We start from the raw sequence: 20,347 nt of genomic DNA on the forward strand, positions 1-20,347 counted from the left end.
AATGGCCAGAATATGTGCTTTACAGTCAACAATCTAGACATGTAGAAGAGGGATTTTGTTGACCATACTTCTGATACTGATGTACGTGTGCGGAGAGGTAGATGCAGTCAAGTTTATATAATTTGGAGAAGTTAGGATGAAGTCAAGAAGGGCCAAGGTTGGGTTAGATGTCACTGGCTATCAGCAAAGAGGATGTAGTGGGGATAAGTCAGAATTTGTGTAAAACCTAACTGCAGTGGATAAGATGTTTCTGTCTGTCTATCTGTCCATATGTCTATCCTGTGTGGACTAGGTTTGTTTCACTAGGTTAGTTGTTTTTTTTTTCCAGAGGAGACCCAAGTTGGAATTTAAAGACAAGAATAGTAGTAGAAAGTAAGCTGGGAGATGTGCAGTTCAGATTCATATCAGGACGCAGCACAACTGACCCTATGTTTGCAGTCTGACATATAGTTTAGAAGAAGCTAGAGATGAGCAAAGAGTCCAGCTGGGCATTCCTAGACTTGGAGAGACCATGTGATTTGACCAGGTCCATGAAAACAGTCGTAAAGTGGTTCTAAGTCCCAGAAACATTGATAGAATTAGTGCAGGCTATGTAGAAGGGCCCAATAACTCAAGTATAGTGTTTGATCTTGCAGAAGGGTTCCCAGTGGGTGCAAACCAGGATTCAGCTGTTCATACTTTGATGGACTGCATTAGCCAACAGGTTGGAGGGGACAAATCAACAAATCTGCTGTATGCATGCATTGTGGTATTGCAGACAGACTAAGCAAAAACTTCAGCAACGGATAGGTGAATGGAATGCAAAACAGAAGTCACATGGGATGATACTTGAGTACAAATAAGATTGTCTTAATGGTAGTAAATGGTGAAGTTCATAAGCTGAGAATTGAGATAGAAGGGAAAATAGTGGAACAGGTTAACAGCTTCAAGTATCTGGCAGGAGTGGCTGAGGAGAAGGAAAATCTGAATGAGGAAGTCAAAGTTGGAATCAGAGGGGCTGCAGCCATTTGGCACAGTGTGACAGGAGTAGTACTTGACAGAAGAATGCCAAAGAAGCTGAAAAGTAATGTGTACAAACAATGGTGCCAGTACTACTGCATGGTGCAGAAATCTGGGTAGTAAAGGCAGCCCAGTTTAGGAAGCTATAGGTAATGGAGATAAATGCCTGAGATGGGTGGTAGGACAGGCGAAGAAATGAAACGATAAGAGCAGAATCCAAGGTATCTCTAATTTGTAGACAAGGTCAAAGAGAACAATTGTGGTTTTTCTGGCACATGGGCAGGAAAGCACAAGACAATCTGGTGAAGATTTGGGACAGAGAGGAAGAAGCTGTGATGTCCCCACTCTGGACCTGTTCATAGGTAGGTACTAGGCTGCTGGCCCTATAGCCTATATAAGCCTAGCCAAAAGGTACCCTGGCTTTTGCCACCCAAGAAAAGAATTTTCCTGTGCTCTGTCGAACAGAGCCAGAGAAGTGATCCCCGGGGTGAAGTTCCTATCTTCCATCCAATCATCAAGATTTTTCTTAAGGAGCTTTGTTTGATATAGATGGGTAGTTTGTTCCAGAGTATGGCAAGTCTCTAGGACAGGAATCTATCCCTCCAGCATGTTCTGTTTATTGTGGTGACAAGGTTTAGGTCCCTAGAGCGTGTAGCTCGGAGGGATTGGGATTTCTTTAAGTGGAGCATGTCCAACAGCTCTGGGTTTGACATAGCTTTGTATGTTAAGCAGAGATCTCCTCTGAGTAGGCGATATGTGACAGAGAAAAGCTGGAGTTTTTTGAGACTGTCTGCGTAGAGTATCTGTTTGAGGCCAGTAATCCTCTTTGTGAGGTATTTCTGCGGCCTTTCCAGTTGTTGATGTCTTGTGAGGTGCATACCAAAATTGGCATTTTATTCTATAATGGGTGCAATGATTGACGCGTTGAGGGGAAGAATGACCTCTTTTTTTTTTTTCCTGGATGAGAAACCTTTTGCGATGAGATGTGCCACGTAGAAGGATTTCCTGACTACTGTGGCAATGTTATTATCAAAGGAGTGACTACTGTCCATCTGTGTCCCAAGGTCTCATCACAATTTCGGTGTTCAGTAGACTGCTGCCTATGTGGTAGTTCATGGGTACAGAGTTTGTACCAAAAGGGATGACAGTGCTCTTTTTGGCATTGAGCTTGAGGCCATGGCTTTGATGCCAAACATCTGTCTCAGTGTGGCCCTTCTGTAGGATGTCCACATCATTAGGAGTTTTGATTATGGCTCCTAGTTTTCAGTCATCTGCGAACTTTGTTCGCCAAAGACCATCTGTGTTTGGTATCTACTTCTCTGAAGTACAGACTAACAGGAGAGGACCCTGGACTGAACCCTGTGGTACTCCACTTGTCGCTGATCTGAAGTTGGATTTGGAGTCTGCTACTTTCAGTGTGAGTTCTATCATTGAGCTAGTTGGCAATCCATCTTGTGACATAGGGATTTATACCTACTTTAGTGAGTTTATCCATAATTCCAGAGTGGGGGATGGTGTTGAAAGCCTTGGCGACATCTAGATAGGCTGTGTGAACCACCTTACCCTCCTCTACAGCTTTTGTGACCGCTTCAAAGAAGTCTCTCAGAATTAGGAGATATGATCTGCCTTTTACAGATCCGAACTGGGTGGGGTCCAGAGTTTGGAGATTACCAATGTCATTGTTTATAAGTTCCATGATGATACGTTCCATAGCCTTGCAGACCCGGCTTGTCAGGCTAATGGGGCAGTAGTTCCCAGGGTTTGTGGTGGCTTCCCCTTTGTGGAGTGGGATAACCGTTGCGGTGCGCCATTTAGTGAGCACAGAGCCTGAGGTGAGGCTATGATTGAACATGGTACTTAGTGGGGTGCCAGTTCTTTCTGTAGTTCGTGTAGATCGCAGCCTGGGATGTTGTCAAGTCCCATGGATTCTGTGTTCTTGGATTTGGAGAGTGTTTGTTTTTTTTACCTGTGCAGCCGTGATTACAGAAACTCTGGATACGTCCAGTATAGAGAGAGGTTCAGTGCTAACCTTACCCCCTCTCATCCCCTAAAGGGCCCATCTGCCAGGATGTTGGCAATATCAGTTGGTTCTGTATATGTAGTCCCATTGTGTTGTAACTCAGAGCAGATCTGAGTGTTGTCATCGAGATTCTTGACCTAGCTATAGAATAGGTTCATAGGTAGGTACTAGGCTATCTACCCAAGGGCCTACGTAAACCTAGCCAACAAAGTTCCCTGGCTTACGCCACCCAAGAAAGTTATTTTCCTGTGCTACTGTCGAGCAGAGACACAGAAGTTATCCCCGGGGTGCATTTCCTACGTCCCATCCACTCATGAAGATTTTTCTTGAAGAGTGCTAATGAAGAACTTTGCTTGACATAGATGGGGTAGACTGTTCCAGAGTATGGGAAGTCTTTGGGACATGAATCTTTCCCTCCAGCATGTCCTGTTTATTGTGCTGACAAGGTTTAGGTTCCTAGAGTGTGTAGCTCGGAGGGATTGGGATTTCTTCAGGTGTAGCATGTTCAACAGCTCTGGGTTTGTCATAGCCTTATATGTTATGCAGAGATCACCTCAGAGTAGGCGATATGCTACGGAGTAAAGCTGGAGTTTTTTGAGACTGTCATTGTAGGGCATTTGTCTGAGGCCAGTAATCCTCAATGTGAGGTACTTCTGTGGCCTTTTCAGCTGCTGCAGATGTCTTGAGGTACATTCCAAATGGGGCGTTGTACTCTATAATGGGTCTGACTGTTGAGTAGAGGGGAACAATGACCTCTTTTTTTTTCTTGGATGAGAACCCTTTTATGATGAGGTGTGCCATGTAGGACTTCCGGACTACTGTGGTGATGTGACTGTCAAAGGAGAGACTACTGTCCACCTGGTTCCCAAGGTCTCTTATCCCACATTCGATGTTAAGTAGATTGCTGCCTATGTGGTAGTTAATGAGTACAGAGTTTTTACCAAAGGGGTTGACGCTGCGCTTTTTAGCATTGAGCTTGAGGACATGGCTCTGACACCAGGCATCTGTCTCAGCGAGGTCCTTCTGTAGGATGTCCACATCATTTGGGGACTTGACTATGGCTCTTAGTTTGCAGTTGTCTGCGAACTTCGTTAGCCAGAGGCCTTCTATGTTAGCCTGTACTTCAGAGAAGTAGATACCAAACAGGAAAGGTCCCAGGACTGAACCCTGTGGTACTCCACTTGTCACTGGTTTGATGTCAGATTTGGAGACTGCAACTTTTGCAGTGTGGGTTCTGTCAGTGAGCCATTTGGCAACCCATCTTGTGATGTAGGGATTTATACCTAGTTTAATGAGTTTAGCTGTAATTCCCGAATGGGGGATAGTGTTGAAAGCCTTGGCGAGGTCAGGATAGGCTGTGTGAACCATCTTACCTTACTCTACATCTTTGGTGACTGCCTCAAAGAAGTCAATCAGGTTCAGGAGGCATGATCTGCCTTTCACAAACCCGAACTGGGTGGGATCCAGAGTTTGAAGGTTACCAATGTCTTTTGAGTTCCATGATGATACGTTCCATGGCCTTGCAGACCAGGCTCGTCAGGCTAATAGGGCGATAGTTTCTGGGATCAGTTGTGGCTCTTCCTTTGTGGAGTGGGATAACTGTTGCTGTGTGCCATTCAGTGGGCACAAAGCCTGATGCAAGGCTATTATTGAACATGGTGCTTTGGAATGCTTTGTGGTTGTCTTTAGAATCCGTGGCGATTTTGTTTTTGTAACAAGCTCTGGAGGATTTTATGAGGGATCTCCGCTTCTTACTGAGGCTGACAAGGGAGTTCCTCCAATCATGGGATTTTACTCTCTTTTTTTTTTTTGCAATAGTTTCTTTCTTCTGTTGTAGAGTTTGTTTATGGCAGGGGACCACCAGATTGGCTTCCTTTTTTGGAGGATAGCATCTTGGTTCTGTTAGGGATTGCATGATCCATGTACTCGTGTAAGTGCTTATAAAGTGCATTTGTTTAGGATTCAGCAGTTGTACCTCTATTGTCAGTCAGCATGGGTGTCGTGTAGTTTGCGACTTCTGTCTTAAGGAGTGTGAAGTTAGCTTTGGAGAATTTTTTTACGGTAGTTTTCCTAATGGGGGTTATGGGCGCAATGTGTATGTTTAGGGTGATTAGCTTGTGGTCGGATCTGACCAACGAGGAATTGATCACTGTTGTGGAACACCAGTCGCCCTTGTTGGTAATGACCAGGTCTAGGATATTGCTGCCACTGGTGGGGGTGTTGATAAGTTGATCCAAGGCGTTGGAATTTATGAATTCCAGAAAACGTTGAGCACAAGAGTTTGGTACCTGAGTAGTTTTCCCAGTTAATGGTGGGGTAGTTGAAATCGCCCAGTATTCAGGTGCTAGGTTGTACCCTAATATTTTCCAGTGCATCAAGAATTAAGGAGTAGGATTCCTGGCCATGCTGGGGGATCTGTAGCAAGGTACAGTTTGGATTGCAGTCTTTCCCAGATTTAGTTGCACTTGAATAATCTCGGATGCATTATGCTGAGCAACTAGCCTGGAGGTGTGGATATCCTTAATGAATATGGACACACCTCTGCCTTTAGTGTTTCAATCCAGGTTAGTTAGCCAAAAGGTGTGGTATGAATTATAGCCTGGTAATGCAGGGGTGCTGTTTGGAGCCGTGAACCAGAGTCACTGCACAGATGTTGATGTTCCCCATTTTAAGGAATGCCTCGAATGAGTGCATTTTGAGGTTTAGACTTCCAGCATTGAGTAGCATTACCCTCAGATTTTGCTTGCTTGTACCTGTTACGGTGGTGAATTTGTCATTTGAACCTTGCCTAAAAAAGGCACTATAGGGGTGGCAAGAGCCTTAGCCAGTATCCGGAATCCCAAGGGTGACAGGTGCAGGCCATCCCTGGCAAAGCATCATGGTTTGTTGATCATGTCATCTCAGGCAGACAGATACTGGATCCCCTTAGAATGACACCAGAAGCTTAGCCAATTGTTGAAGTCAATCATTTTGCCCTTGTACTGTGGTATCATTCTGGGTGATGGCAGAATGCTACTCAGGGCTAGGGTCATACCTGCCTGGGCCACAAGAATGGACAGCTCCTCCATGTCTCTTTTTTCATGTATTCCAGGGAGGTACGTCTCAGGTCATTCACACCAGCATGGACAATGACAGAGTCCTATTTGTACTTGTTTTGGAGGGACCCGAGTGCATGCGTTATGTGGCGGGTCCTGGCACCCGACAGGCAGCTAACAGTAACTTTCTTCTTGTTTAGCCTGGTGAGTGCAACATCAGTGTGCCTGACTATAGAGTCACCTAAGACTAGAGTGTTCGGTACATTGTTATGCCTTATGGGCTGTGCATGTGTGGCACACTTGAGTTTGTGGGCTGTGTTTCATTTGGGTTGTGTTGGGGAGTAGAGGTTGCTTGCGTTTTTGCTTTGGACATCCCTGCTGCCTGGGGAGATATTTGAGAGCCTCCGCGAATGTAGGTGTGTGTTGTTTCTTTGTGTGTGTTTTAGTGGTGTAGGTTTTGATGGACTATGTGATGAGTGTGGTGTGGTGCAAGTGTTTACCTTCCCCTCATGACTGGTCTAGTCCAGTCTTGGGTGAAGGAGCTTTGCATCCAGTTTGGCTATATAAGTGCATCTCTCACAGGTTGTAGTGTTGGGTGGTAGGAGGAGAGGGTTGTCTGTGTACATGAGGCAATTGCTGCATTGCCCCAAGATGTCAAGATTCGTCATGTAGACTGGGGAAAACACTAGGAGCTGACCCTTAGACATGCCTGGATAGGTGCTTATTTAATCAAGGAGTGTGAATCCTCACCACTGGCACTGGAGAGGGACGTTCATTTGGAACAGAAATGGATACACCCAGTATTTCCAGATGCAATTGTTCACATCAAGCACAATTTCCTGGTTCTGGATTTCTGTCTCCCTCCAGGTCCCCAATAAGATTCCCCACTGATGCAGCTAAATAGTTTAGACCTCAGCCGAGTGTCCAAGTTAAGTTCTTCAGCACCTTCTCTGTGAAACCACTGCTTTGTGTCCCTGCTCCAAACAGATGACACTCTCACTCTCTCACACACACATGGGAAATGCTGGCACAGATTAATTTGCTACACCGCCTTCTGTCCAAACAAAAAGCTAATCTAAGGCTGTTGCAAGGGTACCTAATTATACTGATTTGTAATAATAATAATAATAATAATAATAATAATATTAAATGGTCATTTAACCAACTGCAAGGCTTTCAGGAGCGGCCAGAGCAGTCACTAGATATGCAAGTATTCTCAGATTAAAGTATTCTCTAAAAGACCAGCCACAATGAAAAGTTTAAGTATGTTTAATAATAAAATAAGAAAAGAACATGAAAATACTAAACTATTTATAGTAAGCGTCAGAGTTTGTCATAGATAACACAGACTAATAGATTCACACAATGTACTTGACTAATCCCACTTTATTTTCTTGACTGATCTAAAGAATTGCTGTTCCTTGGTCAGTTACTAGAGCAAGGCAGGATGAAGTAGGTGAGGGGGGTCCTTCTCTGTCAGGTTCCAAAAACAGACTGCAATGAGACTTCAGTCTAACCTAGTATTAAAATATCATTTTTAGTGATGGATTACAGAATGACATCACATACATCTGGTCATCTGACTTCTGGTTCGCATGCTTACCTCCCTTGATTAGAAGCTGTCAGAGTTTAGCACATATGTGTCAGTATTACATACACACAGAGCCTTGCCAATGTCTGCAGCTCCTGGAAGTCATAAAACAATTTCAAACCTCCACCCTTTCAGAGTAGCAATTGGTTCACCGCAAAAACAGTGCAGAAAGCTTCCTAGTACAGACATTTTGTCTCTGGCTGCATTGAGAATGGTAAGATACAATCTTTATGGCCTAAGCCAGTTAATTTAATTCCTAACTATTTTCAAAGTTAGGTGGATAGAGACTAACCTCCTGTCTTCCAGTATCCTCTTTTAAAACATGTACATTTAAACAGTTACAATAATGCATGTATATTTCTTTCTGTCCAGCAGGGCACACTGTTGGCACATTTTTAACACAAGCAACTTTACAAATATGTTTCGAACACAAGCATCTGTTCAAATCAGTTTGATATACAAATGACATATAATTCCTTACAAAATTCCAGCTAGCTGTGCTGAGATATGTTACACGTTCACTAACCTATTTCTGGCATAGCTGGCAATACCTCTCTTCATCATAGAAGGCAAGAGGAAACGAGGGCAATGACAAAAGATGGATGGACTGTGGGAGAGAAGACCTGTGACATTCAGGCATGAGTGTCGAAGGCAGGAGAGTGGCACTGAATAGAGAAAGATGGCTACAATTGACATGATACCCTGACTGAATGTAGAAAATGGCAAAAAGGGGGTTAATGATGACCCATGGTGGTGTTTATAATCCTAAGGAGGAACTGGACCAGGGCATTTGGGAGCTTTACCCTAGTGTTCTTGTTCATAGGCATTTACTAGGTTAACGACCGCAAGGGCCTTTTTAAGCCTAGCCATGCATCCCAAATCTCTGACAAGTTCTGATACCCGGGTCTATATTACATGAACAAACTATCAAAATGTCAAGTACAACATACTGACACACTTTGATCGATCGTTCATGTAATCGAAACCTTAAAACCCTGAAAAATACAAAATCAAAAGGTTTTGTTCATCCAATACTTTCCCTATACTAACATACAACACACACACATACAACCAATGCATACAAACCCTTATTCACATCATTCAAACACTTACACACCTACACAAGCACATCTACTTTTAAAACAAAGTGGGGGGCTTTGCCCCCCACCCCCCAACTAAATATACCAACTCCGAGATCGCTGTACATTGGGGAAAGGGCAATTTCCCATCACAAAGTGACTTCTTACACAAGCGATTACTGGGAAATTGCCCTTTCCCCAATGTACAGAGATCTCGGAGCTGGTATATAAAATAAAGCAGCCTCTTTTCTAGCCATTCTGAACAGTGTAGTGTGTTTATGTAACATGCTACACTCACTAGCAAGGCTGACCAAAACATTTCGGAAAGTCAAATTTCAACATTTGGAGTCTCTGATTACATGAACGTTCGATCAAAGTATGTTGAGTATGTTGTACTCGACATTTTGATCGTTCTTTCATGTAATATAAACCCTAATACGCTTGGTGAGTGTAAGCAGGGGTTTGGGAGATGAATCATTTACATGCAGAGGCCTGAAAGATGAACCATTTACAGGTTGCCTGTGTCCATTAGAGACATGGGTGCCAAACCAGGGATGAATTTTCTATTTCCCATCTAATTGTCCAAGTTCCAGTTGAATTGGGTTAGGGAGGAACTCTGCTTCACATGGATGGGGAGCCTGTTCCATAGATGGGGTAGTTTCTGCGATACATACCCGTCTTTCCAGCTTTAGAATGGGTAATTCTGGTGCCGTTTGTTTTGTAGATATGCAGGAGGTATATCAGAGTGGGGTCTGACAATGCTTTGTATGCCAGGCATAGAGCTCCCCTCATAAGCCTGTAGGAGACTGAATACAGGACTAGGGCGTTGAGGCGGTCTGCATAGGACATTTTACTTATGCCCTGTATTCTTTTAGTGAGGCACCTCTGTTAGGCACCATGGGATCTTTTACATCCACGTGAGCTACAACCAGCTCAAGTAGATGGGACCTCACTCTTAACATCTCAGCTGGAGGATGCCACACCCATTTACCTGGAATAAGAATAGAACCCACAGGTTTATGATCTTCTAGCACCAAAGGTGAACATGCTACCTGTTGAGCCACTGACACTAGTTATTTTTAGTAGGTTTGTAGTGTTTTGCACAGTGAAATTTAACATGGAGTGCTTCAGATATGTTTGAAGGGAGAATCATCACGGCTAGTATTAGAATGCATGATCCACACCAGCATTAAGGGTAGAGAAAAGGGCAAATGAGGAAGAGTGTCCACAGAAGACTGATAAAGAATATTCAATAGCGGGATAAGCTACAAGGCTGCAGGAAGGTGTGAAAATCATATGACAGCAAGGGAGCTACCACTGGTGTGTTTGTGCCATTAATCCATAGCTGACGCACTTCCTACCATTTTCTTGAAAAGGCAAGTGCATGATCTTCCGCTGGTTCAGTCCTACTGCGTGCATGGGCAGATCCACACCCACCTGCCCAGAACCATAACGCTAACCCTTAGTGTTCCATTTGCTCCCTAACCCTCATTTCAAACCTCACTCCCTAACCCTAACTCTAAAACTCCCAGTTGCTCCATTACCATAAACCCCGCTCCCTAAACCAAACCCTTCTTAAATCAAAAACTCTGTTGCTGTCTAAACCTTCTAGTCACTCCTTAACCTCCAGCCTCATTCTGTAACCCTAACTTTAGCACTCCCGTCACTGCCAAACCCTAATTACAGATCCTGCTCTCTAACCCTAAGTCTCACGGTTGCCCTTAAATCAAACCTCTGAGCTCCCTCTTGTAAGCCATGGCTTACATTGAACTTGAATGCCTTTTTGAGGGGCAGGCCATGCAAGCTACCTGGGAAATGAGTTCCTGTTTATGAGACTGTAGTCTGTGAGCAACCAGGTTGCAAAGAGGAGAAGTATAACGGTAGAGAGTGAGGATAGGGAAGGACGTTTAAGGAATGTCTGGTGCTTCCAAAGCAGAAAAAAGAAGTCTGGAAGGAAAAGTTAAAAATAAATGCCCTGAGGCCTAATGCACAGGAGTGAAGCATAAGAAGTTGGTAGAGGATAGTGACAGCAGAGTGATATTTAGTGGAGGAATTTGAGACAACCGGGGGAAGTGAAAAGAGGGTATTATGAAAGTAGTGTGTAGAGGTTAACCAGAGAGTCTGTAGACATTTTGCAGGATATAAAAGATTTAGGCAATAAGCAGATAAGACAAATTATTAAAGGAATCTGAGGCAGAACCAAATGGAGTTTAAAAAAGAAGTCCACCTCTGTGTGGTGATGAAACAGAGGTGTAACATGCACCAGCAAAAGTATGATGGGTCTTATTCAGGTGCTAGGTGGCCCCAGTGGGATGATCCAAATGAGCTGGGTGGGTTATTACTATGTGCCTTCTGTAGATCTGATGTCCTTTTAGAATAGAGAAAAATAAGGATTGACAAAGAAATCTAGCTGGCTGGGGTTCCTATTAGATAACCAAAGATGCATTCTTTCGAATGCATCTGGGTCTAACTTGAAAAGGCAAAATGATGATGCGGCATATAAGCAAATTCTTTCCCTGGGAAAGAAGTTGCTTGGCCGCATCCATTACTTTGCCGTTTTTGTCACTGTAGTGCGATCTCAGAGTTGGTATATTTAAGCAGGGGATGTGTGGGGGGCAAAGCCCCCCCCCTTTCACTTTAAGTTTTTTTTTTGTTTTTTTTTTTGGAACAGAGATTTTTTTTCCTTGGAAAAAAAAATCGCTGTTCTAAGCGTACGAGTTTGTAAGCTTTCGCTTACATGGGGTCAATAAATCATCGTTCACTTTTCTAAGTGTTAGATGATTTAATATATGCTGGCTGTAGCTACGTCTGTGAGATGTGCTTGTGGGTGTTGTGCATGGATGTTAATTATAAGTATTCTTTCTTTCTTCTTGACTGTATATTAGTACAGTGAATGCAAGAAGGCACATGATTTAATGCCCGAATCTCTCTAAAGACTGAGCCTGTATGTTTGTTTGATTGCTGTGGACTGTTTAACTGTCGAGTGAGCAGAAGGATAAGCCATTTTTTTCATAAAAGGGAATATGTTCCACCTCTATTTTGGGGGCTAAACATGCAGCTAGTTCACTGTTTTTTCTAGAATCTAAATGTATATATTGAGGACAGGAGAACATATAGGCTTTCTTTTAAAGCGAATGCTTTCTGATTTTTTTCATTGTGTACCATGCACCTAGCTGTTTTGTGTTGCTACTAGTGCCTAACTGATCAGAGGAAGCACCAAGCTAATTCTTTGTAGACCGAAGGAAATGACAGCTCTTGCTTCATCAGAATTGTGTGCAACATGGCAGTGACAAGCAAAAACTGCACTGTTTTACAGCACATGTTGAATGAGGTAGCAACTGCACAGTTCTGATCTTCATTTCACTTCACATACTAGAATGTTGGTATGTTTGCTATACAAGTTCAAAGTGTAGTTAAATCTGAAGAAATGTTTTAAAGTGCAAGCTCATTAGACTGCTTAGTCTATAGAGGCTTTAGTAGTGAAGGGTATTTTTATTCATGCAGTATTATTTCCAAGATGTTATTAGTTTCGTTTATGTAGCAATATGTGCAGCAAAATTTCCCTTGCAAGGTATTGCCCATTGTAAGCACAAGTGGTTAAGTATTTGGTAGTGTAGCTTCTTTTATATACAAGCATTACATTTACCAGCATGGCATTTTTAAGTGCTGGATGAGCTTCTCTTCTTAATGGATGGTAACATAGGAATTGGTACTGTGTGGCCTGTTTCACTGTTATGCAAGTGACATTGCAGAATGTTTGAAAATTGAAAGAAAAGTATGCCTTTTGCTAATAAAGATGTACAGTATGGCTGGTGGACAAGGAGGCACAGAAAGGAATGACGTGAGCTTGGCAGAATGGAGGAAAGGTCTAAACAAAAATTCAGTGCACAGAAAAAGTATTCTGTGAACCAACCTCCAAAGAGAGTTCAGAGCTGGAGGGAAAGCAGTAGTAGCAACAGAAGTAGTAAAAGGAACTCAAGGTTTGGTAAGATGTGTATTGACAAGTAAAAGTTGAGAGACGTTCCACTTTTTTCCATCACGCACCATGCAGTCCTCTTTCTCTCTCCCCTTATCTTTTCCACATGAAAGCTTTACAATCTGAAGAAATGCTGTCAATTTTTTTGTTTTTGAAGACGCTGGTGTTCAAGTATATTTTTTCCTTCCTTTCTTTTACTGTCTTATGAGTGACCAATTTCCATTTCCCTTTCTGCTGGGCCCTAGACCTTTCTTTATCTTCACTCATGTTACCTACTATGTTTTCTAAATGCGCTTGAATTAAAGACACTCCATCTGGTTATGTGCACTTTTGAGTGTATTGTATTTTGTCTTGGCAGTTGGCATACCACTAGTAGTTATTTAGTAAGTGTTAGGTTTAACATTACTAAAACGAGTTGCAGAAAGGCTTTGGACCATTTTCATTTTGAAAAGCATCCTGTCATACTACCGCTTGTCAAGGTTCCTTACATGTGGTTGCTTGTGACTGACCAGCCATTCCCTTAATATAGAGGAGGGGCCTTCATTTGTACATGATTGTTTAAACCCTAAACTAATAGTCAAGGATGCTGGTAACCTGTTGGGTGAATCATATAAGCTCTTCTTGATTTATGAAAGTTGAATCAACTGCCTCTCCTTCGCTGGCTGTTGAGGCCTTTATTCTCCTTGGCCTGTCACCTTGGTTGCTGTAAGGCAGTTCTTGTTTTTTTTTTTTCCCCCACTGTTGAGTATGACCAACTGGCCTGTATTTGACACTTGCCATTCTAAAACATTGAATGCTGCACACCATAGTAATATGGCAACAAGGAGTTTCTGTGCATATTTTAGTATGTTGATTCTTTTTCCCCAGTGCTAATGATTCCAGTAGCTGTAGCACTGCTACTTCTCCTGATTTATGGTCCCAGTTCCATTAGCTCAAGTTTTGCTTGCTTCATTGTCAGCCTTTCCAGTGAGACAGTTGGTGTCCATTTTCCTGGCTTCTTCTCAGGAGCCCTCCTAGCATCAGTTCTGTATGTGTCCGTTTTCTCAGCAACTGTTTACTTGATGTCTGCTTTTCTGGTATCTGTTTACTAAACATTGTCTTTTCCAATTATGGCACCTTTGGCACGGATATTGTCAAATGGCTACTTTCTTGGATGTCAGATTTTTATTGCCATTTAAGTAACCCATTTCCTGTCAGAGTACCATTCGCCCAGTTAGACATTTCTGTAAGGCTGCCTGTGCATATGACAGTTCACCTTTCCTCCTTTTTATCCACTTGGTGCATCTTGTCCCATTGTTCTCTAAGGCATCATAAGATTAGTTGACATCTCTGAGTCAAAGCTAATTGCAAAGAGACTCAGAAGGCTTCCCTGAATTCAAAGCATTTGGAGCCAAAATATGACCCCCAGCTGAGGCTCTGGACAGCAAACAGGCCAGTTCCCTATTCTCCATTTCCCTGGATGACCATAGATTTGGTAAATCCCTTCAGATTGTATGAGGGGGGTGCACTCCCCACCATACATCTGAACCTCTTAGCACAAGAAATCTGGACAAATCCAAAGATAATGGGGGGACAAAGGTCCAAACATAGAGACTGAGTTTAAAAATTGCTCCTGTAAACTTAAAAATTTGTTAGAATAACATGATTTGTGATAGCATGCATTTTCTGAGGGATTTGAAGTCTGAAACTCAAACGTGTGTTATTATTTAGTGATGTCAGTCTTTAGTGATTTACCATAAAACCACAAATTGTATGAGGACAAACTAAAAATGAGGCATAAATCTGGACATTCTGGGAAAATCTAGACTGTTGAGAGGTATGCTCGGCTTGCTTTACAATCTTTGAGTGATCTAACTCCTTATGGTCATTCTGCAGAATCAAGAGGATAAACCTTGATACTACGGCCTTTCAGCCCAATGAGGTGGACAGGATTTTCTTTACTTTTATGGGAGTGTTTTGGTTGGGAGAGCTTTCCATGCCCACTGCCTTAGTGTCTGTGGATGCCCTGTGTAAGGCTTCCAACTCTTGGAGCCCTGCTGTCCATTCCACAGGTTAAAGTTCCAGGGCCATGGTTTGATTTGGGAAGTAGGTCCTTGTATACCCCCACCCTGTCTCTGCCAGTACTTGGTATAAGTGCCGTACTTTCAGAGGGGTATGACTGCGGTGGCGGTGCTGCTGTAGCATTGTCACCTCACAGTAAGACGTCCTGTTCGGTTCTCTGTTACAGCGTCTTCTGTGTGGAGACGTGCGTGAATGGGCATACCTTCGTTGAAGGTTGTGCATCAGGGTTGGCAACTCTGCACGTAAAAATTTACTGCCAATCATTAGTGGACCGGAGTTCCGCTGTGGCGACCCCTAACTGGGAAAAGCCGAAAGACACAACAACAACTTTCAGAGGGGTATGACTGATGAACTTTAGCATGGTATTACTACTGTACTTTCGTATGCTAAAAATATAATGATGCTGAAAAGTTCTCTGAGGTGGATTTAGAACTCTAGAAAAATAACTAGAACAACCGTATTTACCATTTAAATGACAAAAAAGCAAAGCTGTCCTTTTATCTAATGAGTACTACTAGTCCATCATATTGAACATCTGGGGAGCACATTCTGTTCTCCTAAATAATGTGATCCATGATGGGAAGGTGTGTCTGTCTGTCTGTGTCCTGGGAAAATTCCATCTGTGAGCAATTTTTGTATGTTATATCAATTAATGCAAAAGTAAGTATAGTATTGCACACTAATAATGTCATTGCTGTTATAGGAAATAAGGCACTAACTGTAACACAGCATAAAGATAATCCAATATTGTTGACTATTGCACATGAAAGTATTGCCGCAAGTGAGTCGGAACTGTGGTTGTTGCACAGTAACGCACACTGTTTGCATAGATGCCTTCTGGTGAGGTCCAAACTTTTCTTGGAACTGTGATTCTCACATTGTCTTAATTTATGCATGCCTAACTGATGCCTGATTGCTTGATTATGAGTTATGGTGAGACTGCTTGATCCTAAAATGAAATCTGTATTTTTGCTTCCTTCTTGCAGGTGCTCCCAGGTGATAACTTTCCCGTTTTTGATTTGATCATATTGGGGATGGGCCCAGATGGACATACTTGTTCACTGTTTCCTGATCATCCTCTTCTTCAGGTAACAGAAGTAGATGGAAAGCATGGCCAGTTGATAGGCTAACTTCACTGTGATTTGTTATTGGTCTGTAAGTAACGCTCTTATTTGACACATTTTATTGTTTATAATTTTGGACTTCTCCATCTGAGGCAGTACAACTTCATCATTTTCTGGTGGTGATCTGTCATTTATTCCCTGCAAGTCTTCTTAGTCTCTGACTCTGCTTTCTTTTGTCTAATTAAGATTTGTGCAGAATTGTCTATCCTCTAATAGACTGGTAGCCTGTCTAGAGCTAGTTACAAGTCTTTTTTGGTATCCTAAACAAAAAGCAGCTGACTTCTGCTCCTTTCCCTTTGTCTTCATCCTCTGCCCTCCCTTTCTATGAGCATCTTAAAACTAGGTAAGGACCATATTTTTCCCAAATACAGAATGCCAGTTTAGTTCTTTCTTTAATTCCATATGGCTTTGTTTACACCCCCATTCCAAAAGTTGCAGATTTTTCTCTTTTTATTGGTGTTGGAGTACAGGTGACTGTTCTAGTAGTGTAGTGGTTTTCGTGTGCATTCATTCATGTTTTATTTATTAAATTCCTTTTCCCTTACCTTAGGATCTTCTTATGGCATACACACAGCTGCCCATGTACACACAGACAGTCCTAAATCTGCTTTCTTCCCTTCCTAACTACTGCTTAGCTGCACTTTGTATCACCAGGTTTTACTTTGGTCAGCAAAATCTACAACTTCATCTCTCTTTATGAGCAGGGCACTTTGGTAGTTGCTCAGCTTACCTGCCCCTTGCCCAACATTTTACAGCTTTTCTGGTCCACCCCCACACCCCTTACCACGGTTGCTTGTTTTCTGGATGTAGCAATGCTGTTATGTTGGTCTGGTCTGGTCTATTCAGATAATGTCAGGGAAACTCTTACTTCCCATTACTGTAAATAATGCCCAACTGTTTCATTTCAATGGCATTTCAAGTAGTGGATTCTGTAGTTAGTTTTTATGGCAACAAATGTATATTTAAAATGGCTAATTCTTTTATTTCATCTGCTTTTTCTGGAGTAAGACTTTTTCTCTCTTGCTCTAGGAGATGGAAAAATCTGTTGCTGCCATCTCTGACTCACCAAAGCCACCTCCCAGGAGAGTCACCCTTACTCTGCCAGTCTTGAACTCGGCACGTCATGTCGTATTTGTGGCTACAGGGGAGAGTAAAGGCACAGTGTTGAAGGTGAGCAAGCTGATTGGAAAATGTATTTTCTTGTATAACTAGTTTTTCTACCTTGATGCTTTTTTTTTAATAAACAAGTTTTTGTAGTATTTGAGAAATCTGCTTGTCACTGGTATAGTTTCACATTGTTTACCAAAATATAAATGGTTCCATTGTGCCATTAATCTGTAATTGCATGTGTCCTTCATTTATTTTTTTGTAGTTATTCATTTGGTAGCCAGCATAGTGAACTGGTCACAGTGGACACATTTCAGCCACAGCCCAGACGAAAAGTTAAAATAAATATATGAAAATATATTATATGGTCGAAGTTTAATCTTTAAAAACCTCTAGTGTGCGTGTGTGTCTGTGTGTGTGCGTGTTTGTGTGTGTGCGCGTGCGTGTCTGTGCATATACAGACATATAGCTATATAGATGTATATATCTATGTCTACCTGAGAATATTGAAAGCAGACATCGTCGACGACTGATTCATCTAGAAGATATCCACGAAAACCCACTTCATCAACAGACTGGATAAACAAAATTCTTCCCAGGATAAGTAACCTGTTGTCCGTGAAGATGAACTTTGCCCTTTCTGAAACTGTAGTGTGATCTTGGAGTTGGTATATTTAATTTGGGGGGGGGTGTAGCCCCCCCATCTGGGTGGGTATTGTGTGTGTTTGGGTGACTTTTACTACTTACACTGGGAAGGATTTTGTTCATCCGGTCTGTTGAAGTGGGTTTTCGTGGATGTTGTCTTGATGAATCCATCTTTGTCGATGTTTGCATTCGTTATGATCAGGTAGACCCATATACAAGTGAAAGGCGCACAAAACTTTACTGAAAACAAATGCAGTTTAGGGGTTGCCCCAGCACATCTACCACTAAACTTAATGGTATATTGTAGTGAACTCAACAAATATTCAATGGTCTATGATATAACAGCTGCTTTTGATGCAGAAGGGAACTTATTTTGGTGGCTTACCACCAACAGAAGAACAAACTGCTTCTGTTCTTCATCTTTTGTTAAGTTATCGTTGAATTTTTCTCAGTGAGGCTTATCCCTCGTTCTGCTGCGTCATTAACGGTCAGTTTGGATGCCTGATTTGCAGAGTTCATTGAAAACTGGACTTTCAGTCCACTCTGGGATCTTTCTTCAGGAATATTTTCACTTTTGTTGATCCTCCTTCAATCAAGAGATCAAAAAAATGACTGTGATGTTCTTCGTGTTTCACTGTTGCAGTCATCATATTTGGGTTATCCCTGCCAGGGTAGCTTTCGGCCGGCCCAAATATCAGAGGCTTAGTATTTCTGCATTGGTTGCTGTCGCTTCAAGAATGATGTCATGTCATCAGTAGTAATAAAGTAAGGCAGCCAATGCCATTACATCACTCTTTCTTGCCATGGAGCCTGAAGCAGAAGCAGTTCGCATGAGTGCCAGTCAGCTGCTACTGGAGTTTCGTCTACTGAATTGAAGCTGAAGTCTTCTAAAGCTAAGTGCCCCGTTGGGGATCCTTTTTTCTTGCACTAAACAATGTCAGAAAAAGTTAATTGTCTCGCCTGTGGAAAGCAAATACAACACCGAGACTTTCATTCTTAACTGCGTCACTTGTTTAGGCCCAGACCACAACGTCCCCCGTTGTCGCTTCTGTGCTTTTTTCAATGCCAGAACTATCGGTCATCGGGCCCTTATTGTAGCTAGATATTTTTGCTTACAGTCCTCAAATTCAGATACGGCTTTGGTAAACCATCCAACAGCAGATCTTCTGAAAAAAACATAAAGATGAAGACCGAGACAGTTAGTTCTCTGGTCTTCAGTGAGGCACTTTCGCAGCCCCTGATTCCTACTTCTGTGGATTCGCAGGCCGCTACCAAGACCCTTTCAGAGTCCGGTATGCCGCAAACCTCTTGGACCAAGGATCCTGCGGTCGTCTCTACCTTGGATGGGTCTGGAGCCGCTGAGCAGGCACCAGCTTCTGAGGGAGTCCTTCACACTACTGATTCTCGACACAAACCGACATCTTCTTTCGCAACTACCATTCTTTTGAAAACTACAGAGTTTCTTAGGGCCAGGGTACGAACCACACCCAAGAAGCCGACGACCCACTCTCAGGCACCTGCTTCCTTGCCTCAGTCTCAAATGCTTAAAATGCTGAAGATCTCATCTTGCTGATCAGGTGAAACCAAGCTACCCCTTCCAAAAGGAAAAGAGATCTGTCCCCTGTAGTTTTGTCTGAATAAGAGTCAGATGACTCTGATGCAGCTGAATGTGAAGATATGCAGCCCCTCTCTACTTATGAGGATTCTGATGCAGAAGATTCCATCTCTTCAGCCTCTTCCCCCAGAGGATTTTTCCTTTGGGGAAAACCCTTCATACCTTAAGGGAGCATTTCCAACGGGAGAGTCAAGACTATCCTCAGTCTAAAAAGAGACTCAGGGAATTCTTAGAACTTCCACAGCACAGACCCTTGGCCATCCCCCCCCCCCCAGTCCTGGATGTTGTGGAGGATGTTTTCCTGGAATCCAGCTCAACTCCTGACACCCTCCCTCCTGCACCCAGAAGACCAGACGGGTACTATAGAGTCCCTGACTCGCACACATTTCTTTTTAAAACTCCTACTGCTGACCCTGAAGTAATTTCTCAAGGGTCTAAAGGGATTAAAACAAACTCTGGTAAGGATCTCACCTCCTCGGACAGGGATTCCCAAGCACTAGACAGATTGGGTGAAAAAGTAAACACCTCAGCTACTCTTGCTATCAGGGCAGTAAATTGTCAGCTCCATGTACTAAAATTTCAGCAATATACCCTGGAACTCCTCAAACAAAAAATGTCTTCCTTTTCTGCTTGTGCAGAATCTTAAGAGTTACAAGAGTTAGTGCATTCTGCTAGTCAAGTAACTAAACACATCTTGCACTGTGATTTTGATGCCCTTGAAGCTTCTTCCAGGGCAGCAGTCACTGGATTTGTCATTAGTAGGCATACATGGCTTAAGGAACAGCCTCTGCCAGACCATGTCATGTCAAATCTAAATTGTTGGATACCCCCTTGCACAAAGACAACTTATTTGACACTAAAGCAGACGAGGTCTTAAAAAAGATGGAAGAAAAAGCAAAATCTATACAAACTGTTAAGGATTTCTTACAGGTCCAGCCACCCAGGTTCAGCAGGCATTGTCCCACCAAGCACTGGTCCTTTCCTACTCACACTAAGCCAGTCCAGCCCAGGCCCTGGGGAACCAGACCCCCCCCCCCCCAGACAGCACCCACAGGGAATGCAGAGATCTAAGCAGTGGACTAGCTCCACTTCAAA

At 42.7% G+C, this 20,347-nt stretch overlaps 1 protein-coding gene across 1 annotated transcript in view; it reads left to right on the forward strand.

Moving 5' to 3' along the window:
* The window catches only part of PGLS (6-phosphogluconolactonase), a 164,621-nt gene that overhangs the window by 104,601 nt on the left and 39,673 nt on the right, over nt 1–20,347 (forward strand). The window contains exons 4-5 of the mRNA XM_044084451.1: nt 15,748–15,849; nt 16,915–17,055. Of these exons, the coding sequence (XP_043940386.1) occupies nt 15,748–15,849; nt 16,915–17,055 (243 nt within the window). The remainder of the gene's footprint in view (nt 1–15,747; nt 15,850–16,914; nt 17,056–20,347) is intronic.

Source organism: Protopterus annectens, chromosome 9.part0 (assembly GCF_019279795.1).
Source record: "Protopterus annectens isolate FY-2018-M chromosome 9.part0, PAN1.0, whole genome shotgun sequence".
In the NCBI taxonomy this organism is placed as follows: domain Eukaryota; kingdom Metazoa; phylum Chordata; order Ceratodontiformes; family Protopteridae; genus Protopterus; species Protopterus annectens.